The sequence below is a fragment of the Humulus lupulus genome, chromosome 2, assembly GCF_963169125.1.
Source record: "Humulus lupulus chromosome 2, drHumLupu1.1, whole genome shotgun sequence".
Taxonomy (NCBI): Eukaryota; Viridiplantae; Streptophyta; class Magnoliopsida; order Rosales; family Cannabaceae; genus Humulus; species Humulus lupulus.
In genome coordinates this window covers 171,276,657-171,303,356 of record NC_084794.1, presented here as the reverse complement: position 1 = coordinate 171,303,356, position 26,700 = coordinate 171,276,657, and the positions used below count along the sequence as shown (strand labels likewise).

Here is a 26,700-nt window from a genome sequence, read left to right as displayed (position 1 = left end):
TCTTGATTAAACTCCTTAGCTTAACACTGGGCTAACCCTTCAAGATTCCAGCCCAAACCACTGAATTCCCAGCTGAATTCCTTAAGTTTTTTGTGGTTTTTCCTTAACAGAAAAAGGGAGAAAGAGGGAGGGTTGGTTCCTTGTGTTCTACTATGTTCTGAGATTCTACTTAGTCTATCCTTAGGTGATTAAGTTAATCCCAAGGCTCAGGGTGCCGGAAACGTCCCCGAGGGAAAAATGGTAAAATTCCCTAGTATTCTCGCCTAAGCTTTCTAACCTCAAATATATCTCAAATTATTTATTTCCATAACCCGCTAATCTAAATAACCTTCCAGTACTTAAAATACCTCTTGACTTGCCCAAAGTCAAGTATTAAGCCCCGTTGTGACTTTCCCGCTAACCAGCTCCCTAGAATCGCCTCAAGTCGCATGCTGCAGATTTACCCACATAATAATGTGGTTCTCACAAATTTAACATATAATCACATTTATATTCATATAACCATACTAGCATGCTTGTCATATAATCATGCATTAAGTCAAATAAATTCACGCATGAACCAATTATGCCCTCCTGGCATACTAATCAAGGCCCTTAAGCCTTATTAGTGATTTTGGGTCGTTACAGTTTGGGATTTAAAAAGCTTTTTCAATCTAAGCTTTTCTAAACACTTCGGAAGTAAGATAGAGTGGTATTTCGGTATCGAGGTGTAGATCAAAGTTCTAGTCCATTCAAGGTATTCTTATCCTTAAGTTTAATCCATCATAGTTCTTTTATTTTCTTTCATTTTCTTTGAGATCCTAACTCATTATTATGGCTTTTGGTTAGGCATTTAAGTTTCTTGAAACTTAAGGTTTTTTTTCGGTAAGTTTCTATCTTGATGGTTTAGATCTCTTTTTCATCTCCATTTCTTTAGAAACTCATGATTCTTATTGTTGATTTTAGGAGTTTTCCAATCCCATTCTTGTCTCCAATATCCCAGTTTTTGGTAAGGAAAATTGGTTAGATTATATGTGTTATGATATGTTATGTTATGTATGTATGTAAATATGTTTTGTAGTCACTTGGGACTTATAGTTCTTGTAACGCCCTACTACCTTAGAGCCATTACTTAGTGAGTTTAAATTAGAAATATTGCTTTTGACTGACTCTAAGTGGTTTCTAAAACCAAAAGTGTGGATAAATCAGAATTTAAGGCTGTACTCTTTGAAAATGTTTAACTTCATTAAAACGTTAAATATAAAGCATCTGGGATCCCAAAATAAGGTTTACAAAATATTTACAACTCAAAAATAGGTTTACACTTGATCAGTTATCAAAAGAATGATTTAATACAGCCATATACAAAATGCCCCCAACCAAAGCAGTCGGGCAGGCCGAACATGTACGCGCCGCTCCCACGCTCTCCATACTCATGGCCGGTTGACTGACTCCTTGCTTTTACCTGCCACACGGAGCACCCGTGAGCCGAAGCCCAGCAAGAAAACCCAAATAGCACATAACATATGCAAATAATATCGCTGGCATAATTCACTGATAAATAAGAAAATCATCAATTTAAACAAGCACGGCCATGCCGCCCCAGAGGCCTTACCAAAGCTTGGGGTCTCGGTCATTACCGTAGGATAACTCATGTATCCCTTGGGTCCCACCCTCGCTTTAGCATCCCATGTGCTGAGCGTTGCTTCCGGCCCCACTGCCGTACTCGGCCCTTGCCGCTCTCGGCCTTGCCGTTCATTCAATTACAATCACACATATCATACATTATGAAATAACCATTCAAACATACAATAGTTTATCTAAGATTACACATTTGCACACAATACAAACTAGGGCCGTGCCCAACAATCACACAGTGGGGCCATGCCCTAAACTCGGGTGTTACGGTTTTCTTACCTTTAGATTCAGTAGCCTTGATCAACCGGACTCCTTGAGCACGATCCTACCCGAGCCCTAGCGCTTACCTAAGCAAAATCCACAAGTCAAAGTCATCACCAATCCTCAAGTCCAAAACCTAGTCTCGGGACTAATCCCAAGCCCCCGGGAAGTCCTAGATCCCCAAAACAAAGTGGCGGAATCGAGCCCCGAACCCTAGGTCAAAATCCCTTCACAAAAGCCCAAAAATCCCCTCTGTGAACAGTGCAGCGCTACAGCGCTCAAAAGGTAGCGCTGTAGCGCTACAAGCAGAACCAGCCACACCAGACAGGGGCTAGCGCTACAGCGCCCCCTGCCTAGCGCTGTAGCGCTAGTTGCAGCACAGAAAAACCAAAAATCGCATCTTGCGATTTTCTTCCCCCATTTCGAACCCAAACTTGTCCAACTCTTTCCCAAGCCCAAAAACAAACATATATACACCACACACTCATCCCAAGCACCCCAAGAACTCAATTCCAAGCTCAAGCAACCCACCACTCAAAATCTAACCCAATGAACCCCAAAACCAGAAAAATCAATCAAACAACAAGGATAGGGTCTTAAAAATCATACCGTGGGTGGAATTTCGACCTTGAACTGAACCCTAGACCTCCTTGGCTTGCACCTTCACAACCTTGACCTGTTTTCCCCAAAAACCCCATCCATTTAGCTCAAAAACACAGTTCAAAACCAGCAAAACCCTAAAACCGAAAACCTCAAGAACTTACCTCAATCTCAGATTTGATCTTGCTAATCCCTTGCAAATCCACAAACCTAGCTTACCACTGAGCTTCACCTCAAGAAAAATCAAAGAAGAAGGGTGGGAGAACCACAAACCAAATCTTCCAAGCCAACCCTTCAGCTTTCCCTCTCTTCCTTTTCTCTTCTTTCTTTCTTTCTTTTCAACTTATATTTTTCTCTACTAAATCCACTAAGTATAAAGGCCTTCTTTATTTTATCTCTTGCAAGCCTAATGACCAAAATACCCTCTCTTACAAATTCTAAGCCTTTATGTCCATAAAGGGCATTTTAGTCATAATACCCAAATTCCCACTAATTCCTCAAGTGTTCCTAATTATTCCCGTTCGCTACCCAATGCCTAATAAATCACCAAATACATTCCCAAATTCTCGATTAACTCCCCAGGCTTAACCCAAGCCTGGTACAGGTTCCCGCTTTGACTTTCCGCTAACCCGCTCGTTCTAGGATCGTCTCGAGTCATAGATCACAGGTATCAACATAAACATGCCCAACATGGCCAAATTACAAATATGCTCAATCAGGTCTACATGCATATTAATTCTCATAATCATGCACCACAATTAATCACATAATCATAAAACGTGCACTAAATCATAATCATGCATAAAACCCATTAAGACCCACACAGAATTCCATTATGCCCTCCAGGCACGCTATCTCAGGCCCTAAGCCTTAATACCGAATTTGGGGTCGTTACAGTTCTTTTATAGCAAATCCCAAGATTTTTTTTTTATCATTATCGTAGAGTATAGTTATGATTTACCCTACCTATATTAGTAGACTGAGGACCTAGATGGCTTATCATATACTATTTTGTGATCTAACCTACCTCGATTAGTATACTGAGGACCTAGATAGTTTTATCACATGCTATGGTAATGAGTTAATGGCCATTAATATTGTAGTCCTATATGATATACGTTTTTACATCATATGTTTTATAGAATATGTTTTATGATATAGTCTTATGATTTATGATATATGTTTTTAGTAGATTTTCCTTGCTGGGCATTAGGCTCATTCCTTTTATTTTAGATGGTGTGGGAAAATGAGCATGGAAGGCGGGTCGGATTCGTGGCAGCTTGGCATGTGTATTAGTGATGGATTGATTGAATGGATTGCTGGAAGATCGATGATGAAGTTATTTTAAGTCTTTAATTTATGTATTAATTTTCCGTATATAGTTTTGGACAATTAATTAAATATTATGTTTTCTTTAAGTTCTTATGTTTAAAACAATGGGATCCTATACCGTATTTTGGATTTTTAATAAAGTTCTATTATTACTTTATGCATGTCTTCCAAAATAGTAGTTATGTTTAGTAGTTTTTAATGGTCCGAGGTCTAGAATTAGTCAGGGCATTACATCAAATTAGGGGAAATGGCCTATGTTTGGTTTTAAGCTAGGGAACACAAATGTTAGGACTCGGGAAGAATTTTACTACCCGGTTTAGTAGAATTTGAGGTCTCGAAGGCTAGTATTTTAATATGAAGTTCTTAATTGGCTAGGAATTTATGGATGCCTATTAATTAATGCGTTGTGACTATGATTTACGTCAAGGCTCGGGTTTCGGGGATCATGCTCAGGATCGCATTAATTAATCAGCAGGGGATACAGGTAAGAAAACTGTTTGTACCTGTAGAGCAGAGCATGGTCCGATTATATGTGTTGAATGCTTTATGTGAATATTTATGACTTGTTGTGCAATGTTTGTATGATTGTGAATGAACGGTGAAGGCCAGGAATGACAAAGGCCAGGAACGGCGATGGCCGAGAACGGGAAAGGCCGAGAACGACGAAGGCATCCTGATGCACGCCGCTAGAGCGAGACCCTCTAAGGATGATTTATTCTCCCGCTCGGTGAAGACCATAAACCCTGTGCCTGGTAAAGCATCTGGGTCGGCATAGGTCGCTATGTCTTTAATCTATTGTCTGTTTAAGTTGTATATTATTGGATTTGATTATGATATGCTATGTGTTGAGTTTTCTGGTTGGGCCTCGGCTCATGGGTGCTCTATGGTGCAGGTAAGGGTAAGGGAAAGGTCGACCAACCATGAGTTGGAGAGCATGGAGTGGTTCAGCCTACCTGGTTGCCACAACCGGGGTTGTTTTGCAGGAGATGTTGTAATATTTGGTTTTGTCGCTTAGGTCGATTATGTCTAAACTTTTGAGTTGTAATACATTTTTGAAACAGTATTTGTAATGTCCCAAATTTCTTAATAAGGTTTAAGACCTTGATTAGGAGGCCGGGAGGGCCATAATTGATTTATTATGATATTTAATGACTATATGCATGTTTATGTGAATTATATTATTATATGATGGTGAATGCATGCATATGGGCTTATATTTTAAATGCAAGGGCATTTTGGTAATTTGGTCGTTGGGGCGTGATTGTGTAATTTTATACATATGGGTGAATTATAATTTTACCACATTATAAGGTGGATTGGTTCGAGCCTTTCGACGTGAGACGATCATGGGAAAGCAAGTTTTCGGTCAAGTCATAACGGGATTAAGTTCGGGGCTCGGGGTGAGTCTCGGGATGATATTAATGATTATAGCGTTACCGGGGATTTAAGGGTAATGGGATATGATTTATTGGTGTTTGAGGATATTGAGATTAGCGGGATTCGGGAAGCGTTAATTATGATTAACGGGATAAGCGGAAAGTACCAATTTTACCCTTGAAATGGTTTTAGAGGATTTTGATGGCTTAAGGGTATTTTGGTCATTTAGGGTTTTGGATATATATGACATGAAGGCTGTAGAAAATACAGAGATAAAACATAGCCTATCCTCTCTTTCTCCCTTCCTTCCCGTACAAGTCCTCCTTCACCCTCTTCTCTAGGTTTTGAGAGCCTATCTTGAGGAAGCTAGCTAGGGAGTCAAGCTTGGGGAGGTTTAGCTTGAGTTCAGCCATTGGGAAGGATTCAAATCATGTTTGGGGTAAGTTTCTACCATTAATTTATGGTTCATACTCTGTTTTGAGTTTTAGCTTTTGACTTGTGAATCACTTGTAGAAAGTTTGAATTAATGGAGGTTTGGGTGATGTTTACTTTGGGTTTTGATGAGGGTGAGTTGTAGAGGATGTTTGGTGGTTCAATTGGGTGTTAGGTTGTGATTTGAGACAGGTTTGAGGGGCTGGTTCTAAGGGAAAATGCAGGGGAGAAATCTAGTGTGCGAGTTGTCATTTTGGCTGAACTGGAGGTTGCGCCGCGGCATGGTCAGGGAGAGCCACGGCCCTTGGAGTAAGCTGGGTTTGGGCGCCTCTGTTTGAGGGGCGGACCGCGACATGGCCAAGGAGGGTCGCGGCCCTTAAGGTCATTTTTGCCAAGGAAGGGGTTTTAAGCTTGGGAATTCAAGCCTTAAGCCTCGGGGTTGTACCTAGTACCCGGTTAAGTGGGGATTGATGTCCCGGAGGCTAGATATTGATTTGGGAACTTAAGTTGATCATTTTTATTGATGTTACCTTATGTTTGGTTATGACTAGGTGACCGCTAAAGGTCTAAAAGCTGATCGTTCTCAAAGGTCGTTTCTTTTATTAATTCTCGCTCGAACCCAATGTAAGAAAACTGCATCTTGTGTATATGTGACATGCATGGCTATCATGGATGCATGTTGGTTGATTATTGAGCATGACATGCATGGCTATTATGATGCATGTTGGTTGGCTATTGAGTATGACATGCATGGCTATTCTTGATGCATGTTGGATGTTTAAATGTAAACATTGATAGCATAATGAATGCCTGGCAATCTTGCCCATTTGCATATGATTATTATTGAGGCATGCTGGAGGATTAAGTGTGATGCATGTGATGCACGAGAAACGTATGATTAGGGAATGCCATGAATGATGAATATGATTTTGGCCAAAGCTTGAGTCTCTGAGTTTGTGCATGATTATGATTATGCTAGCAACTGTTTAGTAAGCATGCTGAATGCCCTACTCTTGGATAACTGGCATATGATACATATTGATAGCATTGCTTACTTGTGCATGGTACTGACTGATTAGTCAGATTTGGCAAAGGTGCTAGTATCAGCTGTGAAGCTGTGACTCACTAGTCAGGTTCGGCAGTGGTACTGGGCACTGGTCACGTTGCACTGACTCGTTAGTCATAATTGGCAAAGGTGTTAGTATCAGCTGTGAAGCTGTGACTTACTAGTCAAGTTCGGCAGTGATACTGGACACTGGTTACATAGCACTGACTGATTAGTCAGAACGGTTTTAGCGTGGTTCACGCAAGCCAACAGAGATTAGATCTAATCGACCATCAGCATTAAATGACTCAAAGAGCATTAATGCCCAACCGACCCCGAGGGTCGATGAATGAAATAAGTGTTTGGAGCTAGTGGCTTACCTAGCAGCCACTCTCCCTCTTGAATCATATGATGTTCACTCATTGGTTTGGAAGCTTTATGCTCCGTGTGATTATAATGATAATCATTTGATAATGCTTATGTATAGTGTTATGTTTTCTTGCTGGGCTTCGGCTCACGGGTGCTATGTGGTGCAGGTAAAGGCAAGAGGAAGCTAGACAATCCTTGAGTTGGAGAGCTTAGGTGATGACGTGTACATATGCAGCTGCTCGTCCGCCACGGCCGAGGTTTAAAGTGGAACTAGGGTTGAACCCTGTTTTGCCGCTTAGAACGGCCTGTTGTAAATATTTTTCTGTAATAGACTCTGAAACTTTATTTTCGGGATCCCAATGTATATAATAAACGTTCTAGTGAAACGTTACCTCCTAACCAAAGTTTTTAATCCCTAAATCGCTAATCATACCTAGATCACGATTTTGGCCAAATGTCTCGATTAGCGAGTTTAGCACTGTTTACAAAGCACACCGTAACAATCCCTGGAGTTTGGGGCGTTACAGTATTTTGGGATCCCAATGTATAACTTTTACATATTTAAATGAATATCCAAATATTTAGTAACTAATGTTCATCAAATGAGTCTCTGATTCAAATTTAATCACACTCTTCAACCTAAAACCTCGATTAGCGAGCTAGTGGCACATTTATAAATCACATGGTAATGGCTCTAAGGTAGTAAGGCGTTACATTCATGGCCAGGTGACAAACATAATTTATGGCTTAAAATTTCATTAACGTTGGTCTTCCCAAAATTGTATAACGTCTATTACTATGAATTCAAGCATCTTAGCAATAGCTCGTACTTCATCTCCCATAGCTACAACGAGTTGGGTTGTCCCAACAGTTGTCATTCCTTCTTGTGAGCAACCATAAAGAGTTGTGGAGGTCACCTTCAAATTGGCTACTGACAGCCCCATATTTTCTAGAGTGGACTTGAATAGCATGTTTACTGAGCTCTCATTTTCGATCAAGATTCTTCTAACCCTCAAATTGGCGAGCTAAATGGTTATTTCAAGCGGATCATTATGAGGGAATTAGACGTGGCTAGTGTCACCATGAAAATGATAGGTTGTTTATCTATTCATTGTTGCTTTGATAGCCATTTTTCTAGGGTGAATACCACGCCCTCATGATCTTTTAGCTCTTGGATGTATCTTTTCTGATCCCCATTGCTTGTGCCTGCCAAATGGGGTTCACCTGCAATGGTGGCTATATCTCTTCCTTCGACAGGAAGAGGGATGATTTGATTTTCCAGAGCTGGGAGAGCTTGTGGCATATTAGTTTGATGTCCCTGAGGTGGTTGTGGGCTTTACACAGCCAGCGGGTTAGGAGCTACCTGGTTTCGAGCGTATTGTGCTAACGGTCCAACTCATATGAGTGTCTTGATCTCTCCTTTAATTGACAGCAATCGACAATGTTATGGCCAATGTTGTTGTGATAATGACAAAACTTGGTCGGATCAATCTTTGTTTGTTGATTACTCGGGGGCTATGGTTTCTTCCAAGGAAGGCGGAAAAAATTGCCCAAGTAAATGTATTCCCACGTGTTTTTCAGGCCGATGTACGTGGTGAATATAGAGGTGTTTTTCTCTCCAGGCTTATTCTTTTTGGACTATTTCTGGTCGCTTTCACTGTTTCCCTTTCTTTTATTATTCCTCGCTTGGTTGTTATGGGCTGCGAGTTGAGCCGTAGCTACAATGTTCGCCACCACTCCAATGGGTTAAGTGGGAATTTGGTTGGTTTTAGCCATCACAGACTCTGCCTCCTCGAGGTTTATCCATTCTTGAGCTAGGGCCAAGAACTCATATATTTTTTTTTTACTCCCTTCCTTTGGAGCTCTTTCCACAATTCACCTCCACGGTGATTCCTGACCACATGTACATGAGCTTGGCACTAGCATCGGCATCCTTAGCTTGAGATATTATGTTTGTGAACCAGTTGATGTACGCCTTAAGGTATTCACCCAGTTGTTGTTTTATATTGGTAGGGAGTTGGCCTCTACTCAAACTTCTTTCGCAACTCAAAACTGTTTTTTGAATTCGTTCGATAACTTTTTCCAAGAAGTGATCGAGTGCCTTTTAAACTTGTTGAACCATAATTTAGTTGGTCCTGTCAACGTGGCTGGGAACAGGACACAGCGCAGGTCGATGTCGACGTTGTGGGCTCTCATCAAACTATTGAAGGTCCCGATATGGTTCGATGGATCAGTAGTTCCCTCATAAGTGGTAATGTTCGGCATATTGAACCCAACAGGATATGGAGCTGCTGCAATTTGAGGAGCGAAAGGTTCAAGCTCCTTGTCATAATCACAATCGCCCAAGTTTTTTCAAGACAAGATTTGTTTCATCTGTTCTTCCATTAGAGCCAAAAATTCAAGGGTTGGATCTTTTACTTCTAGGCTATTTGGGAGTTGAGTATTAGATCCCATCCTATTCTGCACATTATTCGGGTTATGGTCCCTCCAAGCTTGAGCTCGGTTAATCGGGACGTTACCATTGTCACGCACTATGGAAGGATCTCCCATTGTTTGAGTATAACTCAAATCGTTGTTGCAGATCGGTTGTCCTGTCTGAGTGTTTAAGTGATCACACAGGTCAAACTGAAGATTATAATGTAAACTTTGAGCCGCATTTCTTAAGTCACTTTCTTGTCTTTGGGAGTGCGTATTGTGAATACTCCCTGACCTTCCCTCACGATGACTTTTCGTACCATAGTTTTCTTTCGCAAAGCTTACCATTCGTGGCTGAGGTCGTGGGGCCTGATTGTTCACGTGAACTCAGAATCTAGTGTCTCGAGACAACGAAACATGCATGTGTTCTCTGGGTACAAGATTTCTTCGGTTGTTCCCAGGAGCTGAAACATTCCTTTGTGGTCACAGGTGTGTTGGATGACGTATAGGCGATGGGGGTTCCTTATTGGTGAGCAATTCACCTTCCATCTGGGTAGACCAAGCTAGCTCGCCCATTATCCATTCCAATGTCTCAAGTTGGTGGTAAAATTTCCTCATTTCGTTGTACTTGAATAGTTGGTCTAGTTGGTGCTGGAGGATCTATAGGGACTTTTGCTCTCCTAGATGTGGTCCCTGCTTGTCCCGCCTGATGGTGCTAGTTTCTGGCGACGTGGGATGTCTGTTCAGTCTTACGATTGTGGACAAGCTGGCTGTTGCGGGGAGTCCGTTCAGATGGCACGAAGCTCGGGGTTGCTATTCGAACAAAATAGCTCACATCAGGGTGGTTACGCATGTGGGATCTAGATCGATAGGACCCACTTGCTATCCTTCTAACATTATCATTGGTTGCAGGAGGGGGTATCTGTGCCATGATTTCGTCAATTCTCCTATTAGCCTGGGCGAGGTGGCTTCTCAGCTGAGCATTCTCCATCTCTATGGTAGTGAGATATCCTGGTTAGGATTGTGGGGGCGCGAAGTTGAGCTTCCAGTATCGCCATGGTTGTCATCCAGATTTTGGGGTTGTTTCTCCGGGCGATGAGATATAGAAGTGCCCTCTCCAGTAGGGTCAACCGTACAGAATTCTCCTTGATCTCTAGGTCTGTCAGACTCATTGTCGTGCTTTGAACGTGTTGCCACCATAATGATATTGGGGTGAAAGCTTTCTGAAAAACTTCAGTAAGCCTAATCTATCTCTCGATGAAAGCATCAATCTGTTGACGCGGTTTTTTCGCCAATAGTAGATTAAGAAATCTGGAAAAAAAAAAGATTAGGCTCTATTAAACCGTAAAATAAGAAACATAAAATTTTACGTGGTTCAGTGGTTAAAATCCACCTAGTCCATGAGTCTATATTCTGTTTATGAACTTTTTGAGAAATTATAGAGTTTTTGCATGCAAAATTCGATCCCTTTTACTGTCAATTCCCTTTGTATTTATAGGGTTGATGGACAATTTTGGGTAACCGTACAATATTTGGTAATTTACAAGAATGGGTAAATTCCCAAATTCATAATTCCTTAAATATGTTAATTCCCTTGATATCAAGCATTTATTAGATAACAATTACAAGTATTAATCATGTATTGAGAATCTCTGAGTCTATGTGAGTTCTTCTGCATGTGTGTCATAGTACTGCCATGAGCTGAATGTGATCCTCAGATTGGAGGTTATACACTAAGGGCGATTTGACTCAAGTGATTCTTGAAGCTTAACTAAGGCCATCTGGATGTCGTGTTACAAGCCTTTAGGACGATCTATAGGATCTCACACTATCTAGAATTAGTGACGCAACCTCGAGTTGTTTGAATAGACAAATTGATGAAATGTCTTCAGAATACAATAATCCTTCATTTATTGCTTGCTAGTTGTACCTCGAACAAGATGATTGAGCTCGTATTTTTAGGGTACAACAGTTACCTAGGACCACAAAAAAACATGACTCTGCATGGATAATAGTGGATAGACTCACCAAGTCTGCTCATCTCTTACCAGTCAAGACGACCTATTCAGTAGACCAGTATGCATAGTTATATGTTAGTGAGATTGTGAGACTTCATGGGGGTACCAAAGTCGATAGTCTTTGACATGGGATCGATGTTTACTTCAAACTTTTGGAAAGGATTGCACAAAGCGATGGGTACAAGATTAAAGTTCAGTACTGTTTTTCACCCTCAGACAGATGGGTAGTCTGAGATGACTATCCAAATTTTGGAGGATATGTTGAGGTGGTGTACTTTAGACTTTTCGGAGGCATGGATTCGATATTTACTTCTAATGGAGTTCTCTTATAAAAATAGTTATCAGTCTACTGTTGGCATGGCTCCCTATGAGATGCTTTATGGGCGCAAGTGAAAATTTCCCCTATACTGGGAAGAAGTTGGGGAAAAATAGATATTGGGCCTGGAAGTAGTGAAGGAGGCTAGTGAGGCAATTGAGAAGATTCATCATAGAATGCTTACTGCTCATAGTAGACAGAAGAGTTACGAAAACCTTAAGAGAAGGGACATCGAGTTTTTAGTAGGCGAGTTTGTGTTTCTAAGAGTTTCACCAATAAAAGGGGTTATGCGTTTTGGAAAGAAAGGAAAGTTGAGCCCGAGGTACATAGGTCCATTTGAGATTTTGGACAGAGTTGGGCAAGTTGTGTATCGATTAGCATTAGCACCAGAGCAAATACGCGTCGGATCACTCCCATCTGTTGATTTATGAGTCGTTACAGCTGAAGCAGGACCTGAGTTATAATGAACAACCTGAGCGTATCATCGAAGAGGGAGTCAAGGAACTAAGGTTCAAGAAGATTCCATTAGTTAAGGTCTTGTGGAAGAATAGCACAGAAAGAGAAACAACATGGGAGTTGGAGGAAGACATGAGGAAGAAATACCCCGAGTTATTTAGTAAGAAAGAATTTCGAGACGAAATTCCTATTAAGAGAATTATATTGTAGCGAACCAATTTTTTTTATTTAATAGTTCATTAATTGTTTATTTTATGATTATTTAAATGTTTGTTTTTATTTTTAATTTTTTTAATTGTTAAGTTGAATAATTCATTTTTATTTTTATTTTGTTATTTATTGTTTGCATGTGTATTGTGTGCTTGATTATGTATGTCTGAGTGCATGCACTACTACAAAACTGGGCTTTCCCGACATCCAACCACGACAGTCAACTTGCTAAGCGGGACTCTACATCGACAGTTAAAAACTGTAGGCATAGAGACCAACGCCGACAGCTAATAACTGTCACTGTTGCTTTTGACAGTCGCTATTGACCCCAATGCCGACAGTTAATTTGAGACCAATGCCGACAGTTAATTCGAGACCAATGCCAACAGTTAAAATGTGTCACTATTGACCCCAACGCCGACAGTTAATTCTAGACCAATGCTGACACTTAAAATGTGTCGCTATTGAGCTCAACGCCGACAATTAATTCGAGACCAATGCCGACAGTTAATAGGTGTCGCTATTGACCCCAACACCGACAGTTAATAAAATTCCAATGCCGACAGTCATATAATGTCGCCAAAATTCAAATAAAAAATTATAATTAATGAATAGTATAATTTTAAAAATATAAAATAAATTATGTAAATATATATTTATAAAAATTATGTATTTATTAAAAAAATTTAAAACTAAATTTTTTTGTTTCTAAATTTTTTATTTACTTTTGTATTTATAATAATTTTTATATCAAAATTTAAATTTATTATTCTTTAACATATTTATAAAATTAATTATATTATTAACTATATTATTCTTTAACACATTTATAAAATTTGTATTAGTTAAAAAAAAGTTATTTTTTATTAATTGGAAAAATATTGTAAAAAATGTAATGAATAGTATGATTTTAAAAATAAACTAAATTATGTAAATATATATTTATAAAAATTATTAAAAACTTTTAAAACTAGATTTTTTTGTTTCTAAATTTTTCATATTATTATTTTTTGTATTTATATAATAATTTTTATATCAAAATTTAAATTTACTATTCTTTAACATATTTATAAAATTAATTATATTATTAACTATATTATTCTTTAACACATTTATAAAATTTGTATTAGTTAAAAAAGAGTTGTTTTTATTAATTAGAAAAATATTGTAAAAAATTTAGTGAATAGTATAATTTTAAAAATAAACTAAATTATGTATATATATATTTATAAAAATTATTAAAAACTTTTAAAACTAGATTTTTTTGTTTCTAAATTTTTCATGTTATTATTTTTTGTATTTATATAATAATTTTTATGTCAAAATTTAAATTTATTATTCTTTAACATATTTATAAAATTAATTATATTATTAACTATATTATTCTTTAACACATTTATAAAATTTGTATTTGTTAAAAAAGAGTTGTTTTTTATTAATTGGAAAAATATTGTAAAAAATTTAATGAATAGTATAATTTTAAAAATAAACTAAATTATGTAAATATATATATATTTATAAAAATTATTAAAAACTTTTAAAACTAGATTTTTTTTGTTTCTAAATTTTTCATATTATTATTTTTTGTATTTATATAATAAATTTTATATCAAAATTTTAAATTTATTATTCTTTAACATAATTATAAATTAAATTAACTATATTATTCTTTAACACATTTATAAAATTTGTATTAGTTAAAAAAGAGTTGTTTTATTAATTGGAAAAATATTGTAAAAAAATTTAATATATAAATTTATTAGTTATGATTTTTTTTATTAATATATATATGTTTAAATATTTTTTTATAAAAACGTATTGGGGCAATGCCGACACCTATAAGATGTCGCTATTGGAGGCAATAGCGACAGCTTATAGGTGTCGGCAATGCCCATTAAAAAAAATTAGCTGGTAAATTTTTTCCCCCCAAACCTCAATTTTTCCCTCTTCCTTCTTTCTTTCTTTTCCCTCTTCTTCTTTCTTTCTTCCAGCCAAAATAGTTCCTCTAGCTTCCAGCCGAAAGGTTTCTCCACCAGCCAGCCCACCACCACGTCGTCGACGCCGAACCAGCCTCTCACCCGCCGGCACCGCCTCACCGGCTCTCACCCACCAGCCAAAAGGTTCCGTCTTTCATGTAGCCAGCAACCAGCCACACCCACGATCCCTCTCTCTCTCTCTATATATATATATATATCTTGTCTTGACTTCTAGTTTGGGTTGTATTTAACCAGCCACATCCATATATTTTGGTGGACTTCTCTTCCACTTACTGTATTATTCTTTTCCCATTAATATATTTCTATGTGTAATGTAAGCATACTCGGAAAAAGACAAGTATTCTCCCTGTTCTACAAGAGAAAACAACTCACTTTCTGTTGCATTTTGTAGCTGAGAAAAACCTTGAAAATGGTTGAATATACAGTGTTGAAGGCAATACAAAGTTTTAAGTTAGCCTTCTTAAATAGAATAGCTGTTTCTATAAAACATTTGATAATTTTATTTATTGAATTATTGAATTATTTTTCTTCTTGGATTTGTAATTTAAAATTGCAGATAATAACATTGACTACGCTGTGAAGGTCCATGGAGTCAAGATCTCTCCTGATCCTGTGGTAATAGGCAAGCCAGCCACGTTTAACATATCAGCCTCAACAGGTGAGAACTATCAACTTCTTTGATTTATTTATTTTCAGTTTTGTGAGCTACTTCTTTATCTGCTTAACATTGTGATAACATCTAAAGTAGTTAGCTGGGTCTTGATTATCTATTGTAGAACAAGGGGAATACTTGTCTTTTTCCCAGTAATAGTCCCTTTTCTTTTAAAAAAAAATACTAATATGATTTTAGGAGAGGAAGGACAAGACTGGGTTACTTTCACACTGAAATAACTGGAAATTTACTTTCAGACGTAAATTTATATATTAGCACATGACAAGACTAGACTATCAATGACAAGTCTAAGACATGTTATAGAGCTCCACTCCGCATAGTGTCAATGGAACATAAGACAGTCCTTTTTAAAAAAAAATACAAATAAGACTGCTCCTTTAGCAGCACCATGTTAGATACCCAATCGCATACACTACTAGGATACAGAGTTACTAGATTTCATTTCTTGATGATTTCATAGTTATCCATATTTTAAACTTGAAAAAAATAATCTTAATTTTGGGAACTCTGTTTATTAGGTTGTATTATAATTTTACTTTTGAAAATGGAGTCATAATGTTGGATTATAATTAAGTACAAATATATATATATATATATATATTCTGACTATTATTATTGTTTTGTAGCTATTATATAAATATATCATCTCACTTAGCTTGGTAGCTATTATATAAATATATCATCTCACTTAGCTTGGTAGCTTAGTATTATTATTTTAGAAAGTAAATGTTGACAGAGATTTAAGCATAAACTTATTACTCTCTTATTTATTTTATTTGATGTTTTTGAAAGGCTCTTCGGGATAAAACTCTTGATCTCAAATTTTTACTTCAGAAAGCAATCTAAAGTTCAAATAGATCATCTCAGGTATGTTTTAATGGTTAAAACTTATTAATTTGGATTCTAATTGTTTAAACATATTTAGAGGTATATTCTTTTATTCTTTTTAAAATTATACAAGTGTATGTTAGAGGAGTTTGAATATCTTAAATATTCATCCATAGTGAAGTAGGTTCTGGGATTATAATTGTGTACTGCGGTGATAACAGAAGATTGAGAACTTGCATGTCTTAGTGAAGTAGATACTGTGATATCTATATAATTGCGTGCTGGGGGAGATATAAGGAAGAAAACTTGTTTGTTGTTTGAATTGATTGAATTATTTGTATTGATATTGACAGATGGTTAGGTTACAAATATAGGGGAAGTGCTGTCCGTTTTAAATCATAAAAAATTGTATGAATGATTTAGATTATGAAAGATTAACGTTTCAATTTCATTTATATTCAAAGCTCAAGTAGTCATATATTTTGACTACTTCAAGCTTTCAAACCTCTGCAATGAATCTTCAAACTGATTTACTTACTCTTTAGTCCTTAAATATATATTTTTTTTAATTTTTACACAAAAAATTAAACTTTTGTTTTTCTTGAATATTTATATCTATTACAAATTCCATGTACACTTTTTTTAAGAAAATAAAAGCACACAATAAGTGGATTGAGAAATATATTGTTCTAAAACTAAAGGAGCATTTTCCCCTGTTTATATAAGGACACCGACAGCATACTTTCAATTCATTAAGAATTTTTTATTGGTTAATTTATTTGCAATACACATTTTAACATATTAAGCGCTTTTGACAATAAAATGAGCATGCGATTCAGAGAAAATTATATAGGGGATAATATATAAATATATTTTTTTTAAATATCATGAAATCCTTAGTGCATGTATGCAAACAGTATTAAAAAATTAGACTGTTTTAATTCAAACTCCTTAGTCTAATCAAAACAACCTAAGTTTAAACTTAAAACCATAGCATATGGAATTGGAAAATGATATGAAATAATACATTATATGAGTAAAGACGGAATGAGATAGTCATTTCAAGATAATTAACTCTAATAAAATTGGAAGAAAATAAGTTTCTTATATTTTGAATATTTTAGATTATTTAATTGAACATAGTTCTGAAAATAGATTTTTTTGTGTGTACATTTTTAGACAAAATAATGGCAATCGATAAAGAATGGATGTCAGCGGATAGATTATCAGTGAAATATAAGGATGGAGTTGAGCATTTCTTAGAGTTTTGCGCAAGAAATGCTAAAGATCCTAATAACATTTGTTGCCCTTGTATTAAGTGTGGTAATGTTCAAAGAATGAAAATTACTGAGATAAAGGGTCACTTATTTAAGTATGGAATAGATCAAAGTTATAAGATGTGGTTTATGCATGGAGAAAAAATCACATTTAGTAGAGAATCTCCATCTAAGAAGAATAATTGTGATTATGTGAATGATGATGAGAGAGATGACATTGCAGAAATGATAGGTGACGTACAATTTGAATTAGATTTTGATCCAGTGAAATTTCAATCCATGTTAGAGGATGCTGAGAAACTCATTTACCCTTGTTGTAATAAGTTCACCAAACTGTCAACACTTCTTAGGTTGTATAATATAAAAACCAAACATGGGTTGAGTGATAAGAGCTTTACGGATATACTTTCCTTTCTAGGAGAGTTATTACCCGAAAATAATGAAATGCCATTGTCGTTTTATGAGGCAAAGAAGACATTGCGTTCATTAGGCATGCAATACGAAAAAATTCATGCTTGTCCTAACGATTGCATCCTATATCGAAAAAGATTGGTCGATGCAAATGCATGTCCCACTTGTGGTGAGTTAAGATGGCAGAAGAAAAATAATTATGGTGAGGTTAGGGTAGGAGTTCCTGCAAAATTTTTATGGTACTTATCGCCTATACCTCGTTTGATTCGAATTTATCGAAATGATGATCATGCTAAAAACTTAACATGGCATGCCAATGATAGAATACAGGATGGTAAACTTAGACATCCAGCTAACTCACCTGCTTGGAAGATAGTCGATTGGAAATGGCCTGAGTTTGGTAACGAACCTAGAAATATTCGTTTAGGCCTTTCTGCTGATGGAATTAATCCACATACTTCCCTAAGTAGTAAATATAGTTGTTGGCCTGTTATGCTTGCCATTTACAATCTACCACCATGGTTGTGTATGAAGAGGAAGTTTACTATGTTGACATTGTTGATATCAGGTCCTAAATAACCCGGAAATGATATTGATGTATATCTAGCTCCTCTTATTGATGATTTAAGCACTCTATGGTATGAAGGCGTTGATGCTTATGATGCATATAGGAAGGAAGAGTTCAAACTTAGAGCTGTGTTGTTATGGACCATTAATGATTTTCCTGCGTTAGGCAATCTATCCGGGTTTAGTGTGAAAGGGTACAAGGCATGTCCTATCTGTGAGGAGAACACATGTTCTCAATATTTGAAGCACTCTAGAAAGATTTGTTACATGGGACACAGAAAGTTCTTACCCCGCGATCATGTCTTCCGAACATGGGAAAAACCATTCAATGGTTCACAAGAGTTTGCAATGGCTCCACAACCATATTTGGAAGACAATTGGTTGAAAAGTTGAATAAAGTCCAATTCAAACTAGGAAAGCACAAACAGAGCATGAAAAGAAAGAGAGGACGTGAAAATGGTGAGGAGGTTCAAATTGATCCTAAGGTTTGTTGGAAGAAGAAGAAGTCTATATTCTTTGAGCTTGAATACTGGGAGCATTTGGTCCTACGTCATAACTTGGATGTCATGCATATTGAGAAAAATGTGTCTGATAGCCTTATTAGTACATTGTTGAATATTCCTGGACGGAGTAAGGATGGAATTAATGCTCGACTAGATTTAAAAGATATGGGTGTGCGTACAAATTTAGCACCAAAGGTTGGTGAGAAACGAACATATTTACCACCAGCTTGTTATACCTTGAATAAAGAAGAGAAACGAGGAATTTGTCATTGTTTGGCCAATGTGAAAGTTCCAAAAGGTTATTCCTCCAATATTTCGACATTGGTAGATATGAAAAACTTGAATTTAGTTGGGTTGAAATCTCACGATCATCATACACTTTTACAACATATTCTACCAATTGCTATTCGTTCTGTCTTACCCAAAAAGGTTCGGAATGCCATCACAAGATTTTGCTTGTTCTTTAAATCTCTTTGTTGTAAAGTGGTAGATGTTTCTAAGTTGGACAAACTTGAATCAAAAATCATATACACTTTGTGCTTGTTGGAGCAATTCTTTCCACCTTCTTTTTTTGATATTATGGTTGATGGACCCAAAACGGGTATGTTTAAAAATTTATATATCGCAAGCGCACGAATCATCCATATAGAATAGTGATCGTGTAAGCAAGGATGTCGAACCCAAAGGAGTTGTCTAAAATCGAAAATGAGAAACTATTTTAAACCAAAAGTAATAAATTCTAACCTAGTTCCAAAGATTGATGATTTTTTTGTATAATAAAAATTAAATATAAGATACTAATAAAGAAATTAAAGACAATATATATAACATAAATTAATAATAGAAATGAAGATGGTAAAATAAGATTATTAAGGATTAGAATCCACAAAATATAAGTTCAATAATATTTATAAGTACATTGATTCCCAAGTTTTAGTGATAGTTAAAATAAATCAAACTATCATTTTCTAAATAAATTTATAATTTTAAGCACAAATTATTTCTAAAAAGATAGGATTTTTCTTCACTTTTCAAAGTTATAATTTCAAAGCATTTAGTGTAAATCAATCTAATGAAATAACAAATAAATCAATGAACATTATTTATAAGGCAAAACATAATATTTTTGTTCTAAGCATGGATGTGTTCAATTTAATGACACATCTTACACAAAGAATATTATGTATTTGCACTAATGAAGAACAAAGTTTAAATATGTGCTAACAATCCAAAATACATGATATTTAAGATGAAAGAAGATATTTGAAGAAGAAAATTCCATAAACTTTGTTGCACAAAATGGGAAATCAACATACAAAATAAACACTATCTAGTTACAAATTGTTTCATCATCACCTTAATAATCTTAAAAAGATTAGAAACTCATAACTAGAATAACAAATACAAACTAAAAATTACAAACATAAATAGGGAAATTTGGAGGATGAACCCCCAAAATTTCCTCTAAAAATACATAGAAAATAAAATAAAAAGAAGAAAAAGATGAAGAGAATTGAGAGGTTTTGAATGTGTAAAAATTATGGTATAGTAACCTCTCTCTCAAAATTGGACACCCTAAATGGTCTTCAAAACTCTCTATTTATAGCCAAAATGAGATATTAAAATAATCAATTTAAATTAATTAAATTGATTAAATTAATTTAATTAATTATAATATGGTAAATAGGGGTAAATTATAGGGTGTAATAATGATGTTTTTGGTAAAATATGTAGAAAGTGGGGTAAAAAGTGGTATTTTTGTCATAGGGGACAAATGGTACAAAAACATTTTTTGTGGGCTCAAAATGTTGGTGGCATGCATGGTTGACTTCGGCTGGTGCAGGACTTTGGTGCAACAGGCGGATCCGCAGGAGATGGTTTGGTTGATGCACTGCGTGATGGGCATGGAGTTTGATTGGAATGAAGGCTGGAGGGAACCATGGTGCACGTGAAGGTGGAAAGCTGAAGACTTCAAGATGTGGAGTTGGGCCCAAAATCTGGGCTGCTGGCAATTTTCGTGGGCCTTGGCTTTGGGTGCAAGTGCTGAATGTGGTGGACTTGGACAAATGGCACTTGTAACTCTTTTCTTTTCAAATTTGCCACTTTTTTCCTTTATTTTCTTTACTTTTCAAGAGCATAAATTCCCTACAAAATAAATATAAAATCAATCATAATACAATATTTTCAACTATAAAATAAATCAATTTAATTCTTTGAAAATATTAATTATAACTTAATTTATATTTTGCATTTAAGTTCAATAATACAACATTTTTTTACTTCTAACTAAACACAATAATTCGAATAAAATTTTACAACAAAAATAACTATAAAAACACACAAAAATTTATAAAATTAAAATAAACTTAATAAATTCAAAATTACATGAAAACTTAATAAATCAATTAAAACTCAAGAATTAAGCAACAATTAGCACATAAAAAGTGGTAAAATAACTCTATTTTGTAGAGTTATCAATGGTTCACCTAACAGTTCATTTGGTGAGAGAAGTGAGATTGTGTGGACCAGTGTATTTAAGATGGATGTACCCTTTTGAAAGGTATATGAAGATTTTAAAAGTTTATGTTAGAAATAGAAGCAGGCCTGAGGGTTGCATTGTTGAATCTTATATCGTTGAAGAAGCAATGGAGTTTTGTTCAGATTGCTTGTCAGGTGTTTCAAGTGTTGGGGCATATCCATCTCGAATTGAGATTGAAATTAGTAAAGGTGGAAGAGGTGGTGTAGTTTCGGAAATAAATCAAGTTGATCGAGATGAAGCTCATCGCTTAATCTTACAAAATATTAACGACGTTCAACCTTACATCGAGTAAGATACTTTTAATTCTAATTCTTTTGATCAATTTAACGATATAAGTAGTTAACTTTGAAAACAATAATGAAGTTTGGATCGCTCTATTTTCAAGGGAGCATTTCAATTGGATCAAAAGTTCCTATCCAACTAAGTCGAAGAATAAAAAATGGCTACAAGATGAACATTATCGAAATTTTAGCACTTGGTTTGAAAATCAAGTAAAAAATTATTGTTTTGTGTTTTGTGGGCCTAGTTTTAAGTTATGATGATATTTTTATATTTTATATATCTGATTTTTTTTTAATTTTTGTTTGTAGGTCCTAATTGAATTAAGTAAAACACCTAATACAGTGTCAGAATCATTAAAATGGATATCACGAGGCCCTACATTTAATGTGATTAAATATCAATCTTATTATATAAATGGTACTCAATTTAACACAATGGATCGTGATAATAGTAGAAAGACACAAAATTATGGTGTTAGTATTGTCGCCAAAAATTTTCAAGTATCTAGTTCTAAAGATAAAAATCTCATAGAATGTGATATGACATTCTACGGAGTTATCAAAGAAATTTGGGATTTAGATTATATAAATGTTCGAATTCCTCTTTTTTTATGTGATTGGGTGAAGAGTGATAGCGGGGTTAAACAAGAGAACTTCGGATTTACATTGGTTGACTTGAATCGAATAGGGCACAAATCTGATAGATTTATAATGGCGTCCCAAGCCAAGCAAGTTTTCTATGTCACTGATCCTTTAGATTCTCGTTGGTCAGTTGTGTTAACAAGCCAACCAAAAGACTATCACCTAAAAGAATCTCACAACAGCGAAGTTTTACTCGAACAAGAAACTTTTGTGCTTGACGCACCACTTCCTGATGTCACTATTGAGGATGCAAACATTGGTTTACGTGAGGATGGTGAAGGTTTATGGTTTGGAAATTAAGTGTTACTTGACAAATTAAGTGGTTTTTACATGAAAACACTTTTAGAACAAGGTACTTTACATTTTGTTTTATCAACCTTTGGTGGGAAACCAATGCAATACTTTGTGAGCTAACTTTTATTATTCTTCAAATGTAGGTACACAAATATGGATCCCCATTTATCTGATGATGATGTTGACCCATTTGGCGATGACAATGATGAGATGGGTGAAATCCCACAAGAAGTTAAAATTTCGAAGATATATAGGGGCAAAATAGTTTGTGCTGACGTCATAAAGGCTAGAAGTGAGGGTCGAAAATTAGTAGTAGAGTATAATCAATTGGGGATATCAATTGGAAAGGGGGCAACGAAGATGGCAAGTCATATTGGAGTGTTGGCACGTTGTCACATTCCTTTGAATATCGATGACTGGAGGTTGGTCCCAAATGAAACTAAAGAGCTAATTTGGAAGGAAATTAATGTAAGTTTTTAAATTTTATTAACTTGTATATGAGTGAACATATATAGTTGTTTATTAATTGATTAATTATTATTTTTTTATTTATGTAGGAGTCATTCGATGTACAGGCCACATCTAAAGCTAAAGTTTTGAGTGAAGTTGGGGACCGATGGAGAGATTGGAAGAGTTGGCTAATAAAGAATAAAGTTGAAAAGTACAAAGAAAAAGCTCCTGAACTCCTTGCCCATCCACCAGATGCATGGAGTAACTGGATCAAACAAGATGATTGGGAAGGATTTGTTGCTAAGAGATTATCTCCTCAGTGGGCTGAGCTAAGAAAAAAGAAACAAGGTGCGCGGGCATAGAACAAATACAATCACCGCACAGGACGGGGTGGTTACAAACAGATAGAGCAACAACTTGAAGCAGAATTAGGCCACGAACTAACAGATTTTGATAGAGCTGATATGTGGTTAAGGATAAGAAAGGATAAAAAATGAGATTCAACTGAGGATGTAGCATCAATTATGGAGAAGATTGTGAGTATAATTTTACTTTAATAATTAACATTTTTAAATGGAAGTTCATATTAATTATTAACTAATTTGATTTTCTATATAGGTTGACTACAAACAAAAGGTAGCAGAAGGAACTTTGGTGATGGAAGGATCCAAAGATGTCCTAACTTTGGCTTTGGGCACCCCTGAGCATTCTGGACATGTTAGGGGGATGCCTAAAGGTGCACCCCTACCCAATTTTTTAAGACACCAAAGCCTAAGAGAAAAAGTCAGCTCGAAGTATCTACTTCAGAAGATGGGCATTAATAGGCTGGAAGAGCAACTTCGACAATCTGATGAGAGGAACCGTCGAACTGAGGAGAAGTTAAATCAATTGATGGAGCAATTTAGATCGACACATAGCAATATCGGTGAGTCATCGCATGCATCTGGTTCTTGTGTGGGAAGAGCAGCCTCTAATGTATCACCACCACCACCACCACCACTAGCACCATATGTTGAACAAGAGGTTGTTCCACCTAATGTATCACCACCACCACCACCACCACTAGCACCACATGTTCAACAAGTGCTTGTTCCACCAATACTAGCACCACCACCACCACCACATGTTCAACCAATGATTACTCCACCAGAACCACAAGTTCCACCAACTATGCATGAGGTATTCTTATTACCATAATCAACTTAGAAAATGTTAATGCTTAATAATTTCACTATTGTACTATATTAATTATTTCTTTCTAACGCAGCATATTAAATGCAAGCTTGCTATCAAAACGAGAGACAACATAGTTGCATCGGGATACATCCTTAAGACTGATAGTTCAGATATCCATGGAAAAAAGATGCCTAAAGAAGTTGCTCGTGTAGTCGTTGAGGTAGCCCACGATGAGATGGCTAGGCTACAATTTCCTAATTTGAATGTAGGGATCACTTTGGTAGGTCAAGCAGTTGGGGTACCAGTAGCATGGCATAAACATCTTATTATCGATGAAAGTGAGCATGGACAGGTAATGTCTATACGTTTTTATCGCCTAACTTATTTTATTTTGAAATTTATTTTATTTTAACTTTTCCTTAGGTCATAAGCAGAAGAGAAAGCAAGAAGATATTGAGGCAATGATACCTTCCACTCAACATCCACAGCCCCCAAAGCTTCCGTGTGTAGAGCCATTGCCACAGGAGGTAGTGTCAATCTCTCACAATGATTCGACATCTATGTCAAGCAATTTGACCTCTTTATTGAAGTTTGTATCACCATGGGATAATGACTACCACAAGAAGATTAATATCCCATCGCATGTTTTTGGATACAACACGATTGCTACGCTTTTCAAGGATGATGTGACGCAATTTTGCAACATGGACAAGATTGGGCAAACTCCAATGATATTGTGTTTGAGGTATATATTCATGTCTTTTATAATTTAAAGTTTCAATTATATGCATGTCTTTTATAATTAAATATGATTAATTTCTAGGTTGTTGGATGATATACTACATACCAATGGGTTGGATCATTTGTACGCATTTCAGCATCCAGGTGAAGTTAGTGTAGGTCATGAGAATAAGCGTGCCCAAGCACTTAAAGATCGATTCATTCAAATGGGTGAGAAGCAATTCCTTATTTGTCCCTGGAATAACAAGTAAGTTTATATTGAGTTTTGAAATGTTAAGTTCATATAGTCATCTTCTAAATATTTGATTGTTTGTTTTCTAGTGAACATTGGATGTTATTGCTATTTCAACCTCACTCACATTCAGTGGCGTTCTTGGATCCCATTAACCTTCAATTACGCATTGAGATTAAAAATATAGTTAGGCTGTAAGTTTATATAAGTTTCATTCCTTAAAGTATATTATCTTTTTAATAGTACTTGTTTGCTAATTAAAATACTTTTATTATGTATAGTGCTTTTACGCTATATGATACGGAAAAAGGAAAAATAGTTGTAAGTCTAAAGTATTATAGTCCAAAAGTAAGTAACATTCAACTTTATAAAACATAAGATTTAAATTACAAGTATACTAACAAGTATATGTAATATACTTTTATATTTGTCTATGTTAACAGTGCCGACAACAACCAAAAACCACAGAGTGCGGTATCTACTGCATGAAGTATGCTAGGGATCTCATTTCACAACAAAGAACCAGAGCATATCTATCGAATAATGTAATAATTAAATGTGTTTACCTTTTAACTTTAATAAAGTTATATTTTAATTTCATATATATTTGACATGTAACTTATAATTTAAATTATTTGCAGTTCAATTCAGATTTACCATATACTGACGCAGAACTTAATGAAGTTCAAGAAGAGTGGGCAAAATATATTCTACCGCAACTCGCTAAATGATGGCATGCTTGCTTAGTACCTATGTGAGGGGATTTAATCATTTTTTGAACTTTTTATTTCTTTTATTAGCAATTGTTAGAACTAATCAAATACAGAATCAATCTAACAAATTATATGTAGTTAATTTAGCTTTTTGAGGTGTATACTGTGCTAAATATTCATTTTATGACAAACTTTTTTGGAACGGTGTATTTCTTTTATTTAGAAAGTGTTAGAACTAATCAAATGTAAAGTTAATGTTACCAATGTTAATTTAATTTAATTTTGATGTGCATTCTTTTACTGCAATTGCTACGTTGATTTTGAAACTAGGGGGCATTGACAACATATTTGCAATATCCTCTGGTGTGGAAACTTTGCGACAGTTAAAAACTGTCACCATAGACAACCAATCACGACACATAATAACTATCGGCGTTGCCAGCAACGGTGACACCTATTAACTGTCGGCGTAGCCAGTAACGGCGACACCTATTAACTATCGGCGTAGCCAGTAACGGCGACACCTATTAACTGTTGGCGTTGCCAGCAACGATGACACCTATTAACTGTCGGCGTAGCCAGCAACGGCAACACCTAATAACTGTCGGCGTAGCCAGCAACATCGACACCTAATAACTGTCGGCGTTGCCAGCAACGACGACACCTAATAACTGTCGGTGTAGCCAGCAACGGCGACACCTAATAACTGTCGGCGTAGCTACCCTATGCCGGCATAGGCAAATACGACAGTTAGTCGACTGTCATCGTTGCTCAATAGCGACAATTAAAAACTGACGGGAAATCTCGTTTTTGTAGTAGTGATGGGATGTAAGTGTGCATGCATGAAGATAAGGCTTGAACCTTGACTAAATTATGTGAATGAGAGTGTTTCCTTGTTTAGATATTTCTATCAATAAAGAGAGAACAA

The 26,700-nt window shown here is 35.8% G+C and overlaps 2 protein-coding genes and 1 long non-coding RNA gene across 3 annotated transcripts; all 3 read left to right on the top strand.

Annotated features, from left to right (window-relative positions):
- Window positions 1–23,434: 23,434 nt before the first annotated feature.
- Window positions 23,435–24,551, top strand: LOC133814929 (ENHANCER OF AG-4 protein 2-like). Its single transcript, XM_062247831.1, has 4 exons — window positions 23,435–23,446; window positions 23,529–24,089; window positions 24,178–24,438; window positions 24,510–24,551. Exons 1-4 carry the CDS (start codon window positions 23,435–23,437, stop codon window positions 24,549–24,551), a joined length of 876 nt encoding a protein of 291 aa, XP_062103815.1.
- A 46-nt stretch (window positions 24,552–24,597) lies between these two features.
- LOC133816414 (uncharacterized) lies at window positions 24,598–25,309 on the top strand. Its single transcript, XM_062248926.1, has 2 exons — window positions 24,598–24,831; window positions 24,910–25,309. Exons 1-2 carry the CDS (start codon window positions 24,647–24,649, stop codon window positions 25,076–25,078), a joined length of 354 nt encoding a protein of 117 aa, XP_062104910.1. The 5' UTR covers window positions 24,598–24,646; the 3' UTR covers window positions 25,079–25,309.
- A 31-nt stretch (window positions 25,310–25,340) lies between these two features.
- On the top strand, window positions 25,341–25,833 carry LOC133816413 (uncharacterized). Its single transcript, XR_009885221.1, has 3 exons — window positions 25,341–25,407; window positions 25,503–25,604; window positions 25,701–25,833. It is a non-coding gene; the product is annotated as an uncharacterized LOC133816413 (long non-coding RNA).
- Window positions 25,834–26,700: the final 867 nt, after the last annotated feature.